Here is a 15317-nt window from a genome sequence, read left to right as displayed (position 1 = left end):
CTCACAGTGATTAGTAGGAGGTACTGTATTTATTTACATTATCGAGTCATTTGGGAGTCTAATCGTTCCCATGCCTTGATATAGAGAGAGAACTTTTGTTTTTAGTCGGTAGGAAAGATTATCTGTATTAATATTAAGCAATTATGCACAGCGTCCACTTCAAACTGTTCTTTATTCAGCTGACTGTAAAAACAAATGGGCTTGGTTAAGACCAGGGGGAAAAATTCTTCCCCTTGGAATAAGTAAAGAATGGAACATTCCCGTTGTTAGTGCAACTTTGTGCCGGTGTGAGGCTGGGGAGGGAGAACAGCTGCTCGCACACGTACACCGACATTTAAGTTTGAATTTGTTGTTTTTACGAGTTTTGTGTAGGCAGTGCACAATCCTCCAGTGGAGGGGAAGCAAAAGCCGTCCTCCTGTCTGTGAGCGGCCTAAGGTCGCAGTTTACCGAGGTGAGCAGCGATAACATGCCGGTTACCAAGGCAACAGTTTCAGACCGCAGAGGTTTGGAGAAGGGAACGGGGGGGGGGGGGCAGCAGCAATCTCTTCACTTGTCTGTATTTGCGTCTAAGTCTGTGTGTGTGAGAGAAAACAAATTATCACGGTTAAAAGCAAACTGTATTTTCTCTAATTGTGCCTTCAGGCCTGTAATCCAGGCTTCGTTGACTTCGTTAAATTGTAGATTTAACAGTTGATTGTTCTGTTTCCTCGTAACACGTTGGCTAATGTCACAGTTCCAAACTCTCTTTGGGAAGTTGGGAGAATGAGTCGGGCCGAAACATAGACTTTTTGTAAACGCTGCCCGACCTGCTGAGTTTCTCCAGTATTTTGTGTGTGTGTGATTTTACCGCACTCTTATCTAAACTCTCCTATTTGTGGTAACTTGAAGCAGTGATGAATAACTAAATTAACTCCCCTAACTCATCATTTAAAGAAAATGCGTTGTGTAATTAATATTTCAATAATATTGTAGATATATTGTTTGACTAAGCATTCTTTGTTTAAATAATTCAAATCAATATGTTCATGTCTCTCGAAGTGTAAAAAAAAGCCTACAAGTTCTCCCTGCGTCCCTTTGTTTTTCTTCCAATTTTATATTTTGTAGTTACAAAACATAACAGTGGTGCCAAGGAAGTATTAAAAGAATCAGAGATGACTTGTTGAAGCGGAGCAAAACATTTAAAAAGCAGCACAGCGAGAAACTGTTGAGTAAAAAAAGCATAACTGTGGTCAGTTTTTTAAAAAAGGGCAGATAATGGACAAATTTACAGGTTCATAACCAATGAGTATCGGGTAATAATAATACATTTTTAAAAAATCAGAAATGGCTGGCTAGATTGGAAAGGTAGATGCGTTTGATTCCACAAGTGACAACTGGATTTTACAGACTGAACAGATAGAGCAGTATTTTGAAGCAAATGAAACAGACAATGAGAAACAAGCACCAATTTTTACTGAGTGTATTGGGTTTAAAGGCATACAGTTTGAAGTTTAACTGCTTCAACCAAACCAGCTGAAATGAGCTTTGCTGATATTGTGAAAGTAATGCAGAAACTGAAATTGTTGATTGTAGAGCACTTTAGGTTTCATATCAAAGGGAAGGTGAGTCTATTTCAGCGTATGTTGCTAAATTGAAGAGATTGTCGAGCATTGTCGGTTAGGTAATGGGTTTAATAATGCACAGAGCGATTGTTTAGTTTGTGGAATCCTACAAGACAGCATTCAAAAATGGCTCCTAACTGAAGCACAACTTACAATTAAAAGAGCAGTTGTAATTGGCATATCAATGGAAATAGCAGAGACGCAGTTGAGTTGCAGTCAGGAATGAAAGTAAGCTTGAACAAAATTGCAACATCTAAACAGAAACCTGCCTGTTGCCTGTTACAAATTGTGTTACTGTTGTACCAGTGGCTGACGTACACCAGACCAGATTAAAAAGTGAAGTTGCAGTTTCAAAAAGGGCACTAATCTGCATGCTGTTGATGAAAATTCTGATAATGATGAGTGTGACATAGGACTGTGTAGCCTTGAGATTTACAATATCAGAACTAGCAACAGACAAGCAAGGACATGGGCTACTGGAGATGATGGAAATCGAGAGCAATATGCACAATGTGCTGGAGGAGGTCAAGTAGCATCAATCGATGGGAATAAATAATGTTTTGGGCCTGATGAAGGGTCCTGGTCTTAAATGGTGACTGTTTATTCCACTCCATGGATGCTGCCTGATCTGCTGTTCGCCAATAAACAAGCAATATGGCTTACATCAGAAGAGAGTGGAAAATTAATTAAAACAACAGGAATTCTGCAGATGCTGGAAATTCAAGCAACATACATCAAAGTTGCTGGTGAACGCAGCAGGCCAAGCAGCATCTATAGGAAGAGGTGCAGTCGACGTTTCAGGCCGAGACGAAGTCCTGATGAAGGGTCTCGGCCTGAAATGTCGACTGCACCTCTTCCTATAGATGCTGCTTGGCCTGCTGCGTTCACCAGCAACTTTGATGTATGTTGGCAAATTAATTAAAATGGAATTGCACACTAGCTCGGCTGTTTCAGTCATTCCACAAATTGAATTTGGACAGTATTTCAAAGCTACTGAAGCCAGCAGGTATCCAACTAAGAAGTTAAACTAGAGAAAAGATAGCTCCTGTGGGAATGATATTCGTAATAGTGAAATACAACAACCAATAAGCTATATTGGGCTAGTATGTATGTGATTAAAACAAAAGGACCAACATTGTGGGGGTGTAAACAGCTGAGGTAGCTGCAACTTGGTTGGAGATGAATCCACTATTTGCATGCCACATCCCCTGCGATAGTCAATTAAAAACAAATTAAGAAAGGTACTGGATGATGCCACAGCAGTGTTCAAGAATGGCACTGGAAAACTCAAGCAAATCAAGGGTAAAATAGTGCTGAATGAAAATACCTCACCCAAGTTTTGCAAAGCCCTTCTGGTTCCTTATACTGTATGCAATCAAGTAGCTAGTGATGTATATTGCATGGTGGCTGAAGTAATTTTTTTCCAACGTTGAGTGGAGCCCATGGACAACCGCAGTGACCCCAGTAACCAAGAAAAATGGGTCTGTCAGAATCTGTGTTGATTTTAAGGTTACCATCAACCTAATACTGAAAGTAGATCAATACCGTCTGCCCAGAGCAGAGGATATTTTTACAAACCTTGAGGTGGCTTTCTAAAAGGTAGAGAAATGGCGGATTCAGACACTGTACTCACACATGATCCACGTCGTCCAGTGAGGTTTGCCATGCAGCGTTCGGAATGCCAATACATTCAGAAGAAAGGTATCCAGAGCTGTCAGAACCACTTTGTGCAGTCCCAAAGTCAACTCCAACAACTACTGTGGGAGGAGGCCCTTGAACTTGAGATTATTTCACAACCACAAGTCTCAACTGCCAAGCAGTAACCACCCCCTCCCACCCCCCATCAAAAAAGACGTTATCCCACAAGAGTAAGAAATCCTCCTCAGTGATTAAATCTTTAGGCCTGAATGGGGCAACTTAAAATTTACTATGCTGTGAATGCGTATATAGTACTTGTATTCTACGTATTTAATATTTCAGTGATATTTGAGTAATCTTATAAATGCATTGTTTGATTAAGCATTCTTTGTTTAAAAAAATAATTGTGGGTTATATGGAATAGAATGTGACTGGCATAGGTCATCATGCCACCATATCATATGTGCACTTCTCTTAAAGTAAGAACGAATGTATGCGAGTTATATCCCTGATCCCTTGATTTCCTTTAAAGTAGTTTTTAATGTTTTGGGGTTAGAAAGCAAAACAAAATGTTCCCTATGCCAGCATCAGTTACTGAAGAGAGGAACTTACCAGCTGAACCTGTTTCTAAACCTCATTTCACTCCACAGAGCTAAACAGAGATCGAAGATTAGTATTTCTCGTCAACTATGTTGAACAGTTTCCTGCACTCATCCAATTTAGCATGCTCAGTAAGCCTCTAACAACCCGAGTCCCTCAGTTTTATCTGCATCCTCACTGAAAACCATTGGTTGTGTTGAGCTACTTACAGTTATGTCTTGACAGCAAGCACTGGCTGGCTATCTAACAACAGAATGAAACCACAATCAAATCTGATCCTGATATTGATATACCAACAAGGGTGCCCAGGGACATGAACCCAGTTGTTTTTTCCAAGTCTGGATAATGTGTTAGTCTGAATACTATTCCTAGAGGATACTAAGGAGTGACTTGGATCCACTCCAATTTGCCTACCACCACAACAGGTTAACAGAAGTGCCATTTTATTGGCTCCTCACTCAACCCTGGAACTTCTGGACAGTGAAGGTACATTAAATAGGATGCTCTTCATTCTCTACATCTCTGTATTAAACACTCATCCCCTCAAAACTGATCAAATAGCTCCAAAACCTAGGCCTCAATACCTCTTGTGCAACTGCATACTGTGAATGCCTACAAGAAAATGAATCACCGGGTAGTATATGGTGACATTTATTTACTTTGAACTTTAGCTACTTACTATCCCAATGGAGTTGAGAGACAAGACACAGGAGCAGAATTAGGCAATTTGGCCATCAAGTCTGCTCTGGCATTCCATTATGCCTGATTTATTATCCCCTCCACTCCATTTTGCTGCCTAATCTCTGTAACCCTTGCCAACCATACCAATCAAGAGCCTATTAACCTCCACTTTAAATATACCCAATGACTTGGTCTCCACAGCTGTCTATGACAATGAATTCCCAAGATTCACTACCCTCTGGTTACAGAAATCTCTGAATGATCAACTGAATATGCACATGCAAAGAATTGAGTGTATATTCTGTAGTATTCAAGATGAATTTTGCTTTAAATGTGCAATCCCAAAGGGAGACTGCACTGCCATCACTTACCAGAAACGTTTATGCTTTTTATTTTAGGTACATTACTTACAAATCACAGGCAAAACTGCTATGAGTAAAAGACAAGCTGTAGTCCAAAATCCTGACGACTCCTCTGAATCCGGCAGCAGCTGCATGAACAGAGTACTGCAGTACTCTGATGAATCTCTTGCGACCTACAGTGATGAGAGTGAGGAGAGTCTTCAGTCCTACAGTCAGTCATTTGAATCCTATCAGTCTTTCTATGAGGACTTTGAGCAAGAAACAGAATCAGAAAGCTCTGCATTCAAATCTGAATTGGAATTTATGTCACCTCAGAGTTTCAAAGGTGAGAAGGAGCAATCAAGTACTTGCCAAGATGCTTGGATATTGTAAATTGAATGGCATGTTACTATCTATGATAATAATCAGAATACTTACATACTAATAAATTCCAGGTGTCTTCACTCCTGACCATTTCTGTCTTCAACCTTCCAGATTCTATAGTGAAAACCAATTATTCAGTCACCACCAGAGTGCCAACTTCACCTTCAAATTATCAATCATTGTAATTGCCAAATGTCCTCAACTTGAAACCCAGCCCTTCCCAACAGACATTGACATCATTTAGTCTAGCCGCCTTTAGAATACACTGTTAAAATATCTGTGAAATTGTGCAGCAATTAACTTGTAAATTTGCAGCTGCACAAGGGAATGCATTTTTCTGGCTGTTTTTTTCACATTTTTTCACCCGTCATATAAGTTTGAATGCATTCATAATGTACATGTATCAATTGAATTTTGAACCTAATAATACGTTTTTGTTATTTGAACAAATGTTAGTTTTAACTGTAATATTAACAATGTTCTTGTGTATAATGGTCAGCAACCCCCACATTATGGCAGATAAATGGAAATCTACCTTTTTAGAATTCACAAATCATCACTGAAAACTCTGAGATATGGAATAAATATTTGTTCTTATAAAATTTATTAGGGAAAAAAAACAGTATACAAAATTTAGATCTTTTTCAAACACACATTTCTTGATGCATGAACAAGAGAAAATCTGTAGATGCTGGAAATCCAAACCACACACACAAAATGCTGGAGGAACTCAGCAGGCCAGGCAGCATCTATGGAAAAAAGCTCAGTCGATATTTCGGGCTGAAATCCTTTGGCAGGACTGGGGGAAAAAAAAGCTGAGGAGTAGATTTGAAAGATGAGGGAGGGGGAGAGAGAAACACCAGGCAATAGATGAAACTTGGAGGGGGAGCGATGAAGCAAAGTGCTAGGAAGTTGATCGATGAAAGAGACCAAAGGCTGTGGAAGAAAGCAAAAGGGGAGGGGGTGAGGACCACCAGAGGGAGGTAATGGGTGGGCAAGGAGATTACATGAGAGGGGGAAAAGGGGATGGGAAATAGTGATGGGAGGTGGGGGGAGGTATTTCTGGACATTTGAGACATCGATGTTCATGCCATCAGGTTGGAGGCAACCCAAACTCAGATAAGTGTGAGGTGGTTCATTTTGGTAGGTCAAATATGATGGCAGAATATAGCATTAGTGGTAAGACTCTTGGCAGTATGGAGAATCAGAGGGATCTTGGGGTCCGAGTCCATAGGACACTCAAAGCTGCTGCGCAGGTTGACTCTGTGGTTAAGAAGGCATACGGTGCATTGGCCTTCATCAATCGTGGGATTGAGTTCAGGAGCCGAAAGGTAATGTTGCAGCTATATAGGACCCTGGTCAGACCCCACTTGGAGTCGCAGTTCTGTTCGCCTCAATGATGTGGAAACCATAGAAAGAGCTCAGAGGAGATTATGCCATCCCCTTCTCGCCATTCCTCAGTCTCCGCCACATCTGCTCTCAGGATGGGGCTTTTCATTCCAGGACGGGGGAGATGTCCTCCTTTTTTAAAGAAAGGGGCTTCCCTTCCTCCACCATCAACTCTGCTCTCAAATGCATCTCCCCCATTTCACGCACATCTGCTCTCACTCCATCCTCCCTCCACCCCACTAGGAATAGGGTTCCCCTGGTCCTCACCTACCACCCCACCAGCCTCCGGGTCCAACATATTATTCTCCGTAACTTCCGCCACCTCCAACGGGATCCCACCACTAAGCACATCTTTCCCTCCCCCCCCCACTCTGCTTTCTGCAGGGATTGCTCCTTACGCGACTCCCTTGTCCATTTGTCCCCCCCATCCCTCCCCACTGATCTCCTCCTGGCACTTATCCTTGTAAGCGGAACAAGTGCTACACATGCCCTTACACTTCCTCCCTTACCACCATTCAGGGCCCCAGACAGTCCTTCCAGGTGAGGCGACACTTCACCTGTGAGTTGGCAGGGGTGATATACTATGTCCGGTGCTCCTGATGTGGCTTTCTATATATTGGCGAGACCTGACGCAGACTGGGAGATCATTTTGCTGAACACCTACTCTGTGTCCGCCAGAGAAAGCAGGATCTCACAGTGGCCACACATTTTAATTCCACATCCCATTCCCATTCTGATATTCTATCCACGGCCTCCTCTACTGTAAAGATGAAGCCACACTCAGGTTGGAGGAACAACACCTTATATTCCGTCTCCAACCTGATGGCATGAACATTGACATCTCTAACTTCTGCTAATACCCCACCTCCCCCTCGTACCCCATCTGTTATTTATTTATATACATACATTCTTTCTCTCTCTCTCCTTTTTCTCCCTCTGTCCCCCTGACTATACCCCTTGCCCATCCTCTGGGTTTTTTCCCCCCTCCCCCTTTTCCTTCTCCCTGGGCCTCATGTCCCATGATCTTCTCCTACCCCTTTTGCCAATCACCTGTCCAGCTCTTGGCTCCATCCCTCCACCTCCTGTCTTCTCCTATCATTTTGGATCTCCCCCTCCCCCTCCCACTTTCAAATCTCTTACTAGCTCTTCTTTCAGTTAGTCCTGACGAAGGGTCTCGGCCCAAAACGTCGACTATACCTCTTCCTAGAGATGCTGCCTGGCCTGCTGCGTTCACCAGCAACTTTGATGTGTGTTGCTTGAATTCCCAGCATCTGCAGAATTCCTCGTGTTTGTGTTTACAAGGATGTTGCCTGGATTAGGGAGCATGCCTTATGAGAATAGGTTGAGTGAACTCGGCCTTTTCTCCTTGGAGCGACGGAGGATGAAAGGTGACCTGATAGAGGTGTATAAGATGATAAGAGGCATTGATCGTGTGGATATTCAGAGGCTTTTCACCCAGGGCTGAAATGGCTAGCATGAGAGGGCACAGTTTTAAGGTGCTTGGAAATAGGTACAGAGGAGATGTCAGGGATAAGTTTTTTTACGCAGAGAGTGGTGAGTGCGTAGAATGGGCTGCTGGTGACAGTGGTGGAGGCAGATACGATAGGGTCTTTTAAGAGACTCCTGGATAGGTATATGGAGCTTAGAAAAGTAGAGGGCTATGGGTAACCCTAGGTAAGTTCTAAGGTAAGGACATGTTTGGCACAGTTTTGTGGGCTGAAGGGCCTGTGTTGTGCTGTAGGTTTTCTATGTTCTATGCTCTGTAAGATAGTGTTCCTCCAACCTAAGTGTGGCCTTATCACGACAGTGGAGGAGGACATGGATGAACATATTGAATGGGAAGTGGAATTAAAATGGGTGGCCACTGGGAGATCCTTCTTGTTCTGGCGGAGGAAGTGTAGATGCTCTGCGAAGCGGTCTCCCAATCTGTGTCTGTTCAGCAAAGCAGTCTCCCAATCTGCATCCAGCACATAACTCTCTAAACTTCCACCACCTCCAACTGGATTCCACCACCAAACAACTTTCCCTCCTCCCCACTTACTGCTTTCCGCAGGAATTACTCCCTATGCGACTCCCTTGTCCATTCGTCCCTCCCCACTGATTTCACTGCTGGCAAGCGAAACAAGTGCTACACCTCCTCCCTCATTACCATTTAGGGCCCCAAGCAGTCCTTCTGGGTGAGGTGACACTTCACCTATGAATCTGTTGGGGTCATATACTGTGTTTGGTGCTCCCGGTGTGGCCTCCTGTATATTGGTGAGACCCGACATAGATTGGGAGACCGCTTCGCCGAACATCTACGCTCCATCCGCCAGAACAAGTGAGATCTCCCAGTGGCCACCCATTTTAATTCCTCTTCCCATTCCCATTCTGATATATCCATCGATGGCCTCCTCAACTATCGTGATAAGGCCATACTTAGGTTGGAGGAACAACACGTCATATTTCGTTTGGGTAGCCTCCAATCTGATGGCATGAACATCGATTTGTCAAACTTCCAGTAATGCCTCCCCCCACCCCGCACCCACCCCCTTTCTCTGTTTCCCATCCCCTTTTGCCTCTCGCATGTTATCTCCTTGCCCCTCCATCGCCTCCCTCTGGTACTCCTCCCCTCTTTTTCTTTCTTCCATGGCCTTCTATCTCTTTAACCAATCAATTTTCTAGCTTTGCCCCTCCCCCTCAAAGTTTTACCTATCACCTGGTGTTTCTCACTCCCCTGCCCCCACCTTTCAAATCTACTCCTCAGCATTTTTTCTGCAGTCCTGCTGGTTTCAGACCGAAACGTCGACTGTACTTTTTTCCATAGATACTGCCTGGACTGCTGAGTTCCAACAGCATGTTGTATGCGTTTCTTGATGCATGAATAGGTATCATGAGTTTGTATTACAAAAAAAAATAACAGTACAGCGTAGGAACAGGTCCTTGGCCCACAATGTTGCGCTGAAGCAAATGAATTAGTAGTCAAATGGCCAACTGAACTAATGCTTACACAATGTCCATATCCTTCCACTTTCCTCACATTCATGTGCATTTCTAAATGTCTCTTGAAAGCTCCTAATGTATCTGCTTCTACCACCTCCACAGGCAGTGCATGACAGCCACCCACTACTCTCTGTGTAAAGCTTGCCTCTCACATCTCATTTAAAATTACCCCTTCTCACCTTCAATATGCAGCCTCTGGTATTAGGCATTTCAACCTTGGGAAAAAGATACTGTCTCCGATATCTATGCCTCTCATAATCTTTTAAACCTCTATCAGATCTCCCCTCAGCCTCCACCGCTCTAGAGAAAACAACCCAAGTTTGTCCAACCTCTCGTTAATACACCATACTCTCTAATCCAGGCAGCATCATGATAAACCTTTTCTGCTCCCTCTCCAAAGCCCTGACATCCTTCCTATAATGGGGCGAGCAGAACTGTATGCATTACTCCAGAAGTGGCCTGACTAGAGTTTTATAAAACTGTAACATTACTTCCTGGCTTTTGAATTCAGTACCTCAACTAATAAAGGCAAACATGTCATGTGCCCTCCTAACCCCCCCCCCGCCCCAAATCAACTTGCATAGCTACTTTGAGGGAGCTATGAACTTGGACCCCAAGATTCTTCTGCTCATCAACACTTAACGGTCTTGCCCTTAATTAACTGTTTCCTTGGAATATAATCCACTCCCCATAATTTGGGGTTTGTGACTAGTCTTCATAGTTATTTCTCAATTTTTACTTGTGATCATTTATGATACAGAAACCAACAGAATACAAGCAACTGTATTCAGCACATGTTCAGTTTATACATTATGTTAATTTTTTAAAAATAGGCAAAACTCTAAGGGAACAACACAGGAGAGGGCCAATGGAGCTGGTTAAAGAAGAATTCTGTGGTATTACTATTCATCTTTTATGAAACTGGTCAGGCAAGGATAGATGGTAACTGCAATTGATGTGGATTAGTATTTCTACCAGTTAAAACTAATAGGCACTTGTGTCCATATCTAGCAATTGGTTCAATTGGATCAATAGAGGTCATGCTAAAAGTTAGAGGGGAACAGAAGAAATGTATACTGGCATTAAATGGAGGAGCACAAATATAAATCGAACAAATATATTAGGAAAGAATGACACAGGTCTTCAAATATACACTAAGGCAGCAACACAAAGAATCATAGCAGAGAGAGAAAAAGAGAAAAAACACGAGAATGAACTAACTAACTGACTGCAGGTTTTCAGGAATTAAGACTGTCTCGTGGATGAACTAGTGTAATATGAATGTTGCATGGTTTCAGATGTAGTTTGCCTGAGGATAGAGTAGCAGGGTAGTAATGCTTTGATGGTATTAATACTCTCTTTTATTTCTGGAGAGTGGAGAGAATGAGATTTGTCTCAAAAAATAAGGGAGCATTAGATAAAATTATTAGAAATACAACATTGAAACAAACCATTTGATGTAAGCTGTCTGTTTAGGTGATTAAGGCAACTCCCACTCAAATTCACCTAATCCTTTTTGCATGTCCTCCTATTGCATTTTTGCTCATGTTTATCAAATTCTTCTCAAAAACATGACCAAATTTTATAGCAAGTTTGATGTTCTAATCATTTTCCGGGTTAAAAAGTTTCTCTTGAATATCTTATTAGCTTCTCTTTTAATAGTTTCTGATTTTGGAATCCCTCTCAAGTGGAAGCATTTCATCTACATCAATTTTACCCTTAATTTGAAAAGGTGGTCTATTAGGTAATTCCTCGATCATCTCTATTCTAGAGGAAGTAAACACAGGCCATTCAGTTTTCCAATTAAGTCTGTGCCTAGCAGTTTATGCCCAATTGGTAATGATAATGGAGTAATCTAGCGCTGTCAGTACTAGGATACAACATGCTAATAAGATTCTTATCAACAAGAGTGCACATTTGCAGTTACTAATCTTTGAAATGCTGCTTCTTGGAGCTTTTTAAAGTAAACCTTAAACCCAACCCTCTGACTGCCTTGTTTGGCATTGTTGGAGGAAATGATTTTACTCTTAAGCCGAATGATTTGCATATTTTGGCTTTTATTTCTCTTTTGGCCAGAAGTGTTTTGTTGTTTAAATGGAAAGATGCCGATCCGCCTGCTCATGCCCATTGGTTGATTGATGTTATGTCATGTTTAAATCTGGAGAAGATTAGGTGTTCTATTTCTATACCTAGACAAGATTTTTTCACATTATGGGGACCTTTTTGGAACTATTTTCACAATTTATGATTTGGTCAGCAATGATGATGGCTATTATATGTTTGAATTTATGACTGTATGTCAGATTTTTTTTTCTTTTCTTTTAACCAAACAGCTTTTTTCTGTTTTTTTTTCTCTTTTTTTCTATTTTGTTATGGGGTTTTGATTTTGCTTTAGATTAGAAAAAATATACCTTTTCAATATTATACTATATGGGGAAATTCAATCTTGTTTCTGTTTCCATAATAACATGTATTCTGTATTCGTCTATGCAAGTAATTAATAAAAATATTGAAAAAGAAAGAAATGCTGCTTTTAACCTGCTGAGTTATTTATTCAGTGGTTTTTTTTTTTATCTTTTGTGCAGTTATGGAGACCAGTCCACTCAATAGTCTAATCTACCCATTAATTACAACCTTTCTGCATTCGAACGTAGTTTTTGTGGTCATAAGCCACAGTGGTGGGTTAGCTATCATTATATATAACAACTGAGGTCCTTTTGAAGAAGGTGTAGAAGATCAATATAACTAGGAGGCTGTTGAACTGTAGATTCTGAGGATTATCTAGGGTGGGAAAGAAGCTTATTTTAATTCAAGCATCTGCAGAATTCCTCGTGTTTGCGTATTTTAATTCAAGGTTGTTTAATAAGCGTGAAGGGGAATGAAATAATTGATTTTCTGGTTCTGATTTAGGAGTGTCTGTACATAACATAACTGACAAGAAATAATAAATTGATGGTTGTGATGGTTGAGGGTATGAAGGGGTAGGTTAGTGGGAATTCATGATATAAGATAACTTCTTCCAAAAGTATTTTTTCTCCTTTTTTTTTTACTGTATTTACTCTACAGAGGTATCATTTTCTATTCAATGCATGATTACATACATATCCAGACATCCCACCCTGCAAAAACTCATTTCAGGGAGGTATCACCACCACTTCAGGGAGGTAGCACCCCCACCCCCCCGCAACACCATATCCAGCACCCCGCCCGTCGACCTCCGAGGGTGTATGTAATACTTTGTTTAGTGATTTTGTCTAATCTGTAAACCAAGTTGGGTATATGCAGCAAATGTGACATTAAAATATGTACTTATATTATCATGTTTATTCTATTACAACTTTAAGCAAGTCTACAGGGAGCTTGGGCTCATCACGTAGGACATCAATAGCGTAGCTCCTTAGCAGCTAACCAGCTAGTTTAAATAACGTTAGCTATGCTGTAAACTCACCTCAACATGTCTTTTACATTTTAACCCACCATGGGCAATAGAAAAGTCACTGTTGCAAACAGTGCAGCGAGCAATACTGTCATTATTTTTGAGGTCGACTGTAAAGCCCGTCTACAGAGAAAACTGATAGGTCTACTTAGCAGGGGTCCCCAACATCTTTTGCACCGCAGACCGGTTTAATATTGACAATATTCTTGCAGACCAGCCGACCGCGGGTTGGGGGGGATGTTAATCACAACCGGAATATAGGTGATAAGTCAATAGCATCATAACATTTTGGGTAAAGTTTGGATATTAAACACACAGCGCATATTTTCCTTGTATGAACATATAAAATCATTGCAACACACCAATATCGCCGAATCAGTGGGAGCCCTGGGCTTGTTTTCCTGCAACAAGACGGTGCCATCGAGGGGTGATGGGAGACAGCGATACTCGAAGGGGGTTCCTTACGTCCAGTCTATTTCGCAATTCCGCAGTTTTCGTTGTATTCATTGCAGAAAACTCCGTTTCATTGGAAATGGAAGCAACGTTTTCAGTGCTTTCGTGGCTACCTCAGGATATTTAGCCTTGACTTTGATCCAGAATGCCGGCAGAGATGTTATGTCAAACAAACTTTTCAGCCCACCGTCATTTGCAAGCTCGAGGAGTTGATCTTTTTTCCGCGCTGACATGGATGATACGTGGGTAATGACCTCGCGTGCGTTTGAATTCAACAGTGTATGACAGGGAATGAGGAAAGGTGCAAATGACTCATATCGTTTCATATCGCCAAATCATATTGTTTGGGGACCACTCTTAGCATGAAGAGAGACCAATCAGGATGCTCGCTCTCCCTCTCCCTCTCGCTCTCAAAAAAATCTATTTCCGGGATATTGTATATAATTTCCGGGCGTCAGGGAGCCACTATCGATATGCGGGAAACTCCCGGATCTTCCGGGAGGGGTGGGATGTCTGCATATCAAGCGCTCTTAGATAGTTGCCTCATTTAAAAATCTTTCAACAATAGAACTAATACAGTAAATACCTTTAGCCAATATTCACAGATGAACATTGGATGACTTCCACACTTGCCTGTCCATGTGCTGAGGACATTTGTACTGCTCTTTACTGTTGTGTGGTTGAAATCATCCTGTCTAGCATAGACTGAGAACGGAACTAATGATCATTATCTAGTGAGTCTTGCTGGAAAGCACTCATTGGGTGAGTATAAGATCAAACTCACTTAAGTCACCATCAGCACTGAATTGGGAGCCAGCAGTTTCAATTTAAGAATAATTTGAGTAGACACTGGAGAGTTGCTGACACAATGGAAATTGAACCTGAGTGAAGCTCAGGTGGGCATGAACAAAAGGTTTAAACATTATTTACTATTATTTTCAATCATTTCTGAACATTTCCCAGAGTACTGAGAGTGTTTGTTTTAAAAAGCAAATTCTCATTAACTGAGATGGTCATTGCAACAGACAATTGAGCTATGAATGTTAATTCACCATCCTGATTTCCTCAGGCTTATTAATTCTTGTGAGCCAGTTTCCTATATTATTAGCACTTAAGAAATAGCAATCAAAAATGTACAGAACAGAACCACATTCATTCTTTTTCTAATTTCTAATTTCCTTCTCTATTCACCGGAAGGCATGGTCTCCTTCTGGGGCATGGTTTTATAGGTCAGCAAACCTCTGTGCCATGCAGCTATTCTCTCTGCGTGAGTCTAGGCAGAGAGATCAATACTGCAGTCTTCTGACCTGAAAGCTTTATATTGTTTTGACCGTTGGGACCCATGGTATGAAGTACAAAAACCAGGGGCTGTCTGTCTGATCCATTTTTCAAAAGGTAGTGTGGCTGAGAAGTACAGGGTGCTCTAATCTTCAGCACTGATCACATGACAGGTTTGTGTTTAATACCTTAAAAGACATAAGGTTTTTTCTCTCTGGAGTGATGAATTTGGGATTCTTTTCCTCAAAGAGCCATGGACTCAGAATCATTGAATGTTTTGTAAAAGCAAAGTTAGATAGATTCATAACCAAGGGATTGCGCTATTGCTGGAGGAAATGAATATTTAGAGTGGTTTATAGGGTGCTAATAAAACAGGCTACACATTCTGGAAACACACAAGATGCTGGTGGACGCAGCAGGCCAGGCAGCATCTATAGGAAGAAATACAGTTGATGTTTGGGTTGAGACCTTTCGTCAGGACTAACGGAAAAAAGAGATAGTAAGAGATTTGAAAGGGGGAGGGGAAGACCCGA

General features: G+C 41.6%; 1 protein-coding gene across 2 annotated transcripts in view; it reads left to right on the top strand.

The window, feature by feature from the left end:
- Positions 1–314: 314 nt before the first annotated feature.
- LOC134353061 (uncharacterized protein C8orf48-like) overlaps positions 315–15317 on the top strand; it is a 92183-nt gene continuing 77180 nt past the window's right edge. For both annotated transcript variants that reach the window (XM_063060913.1, XM_063060916.1), the window contains exons 1-2: positions 315–452; positions 4920–5208. In XM_063060913.1, the coding sequence (XP_062916983.1) occupies positions 4953–5208 (256 nt within the window). In that variant the 5' untranslated portion in view covers positions 315–452; positions 4920–4952. The remainder of the gene's footprint in view (positions 453–4919; positions 5209–15317) is intronic.

Source organism: Mobula hypostoma, chromosome 10 (assembly GCF_963921235.1).
Source record: "Mobula hypostoma chromosome 10, sMobHyp1.1, whole genome shotgun sequence".
In the NCBI taxonomy this organism is placed as follows: domain Eukaryota; kingdom Metazoa; phylum Chordata; class Chondrichthyes; order Myliobatiformes; family Myliobatidae; genus Mobula; species Mobula hypostoma.
Note: the sequence above shows the minus strand (reverse complement) of the source record. Positions and strands in the feature narration are given on the sequence as shown.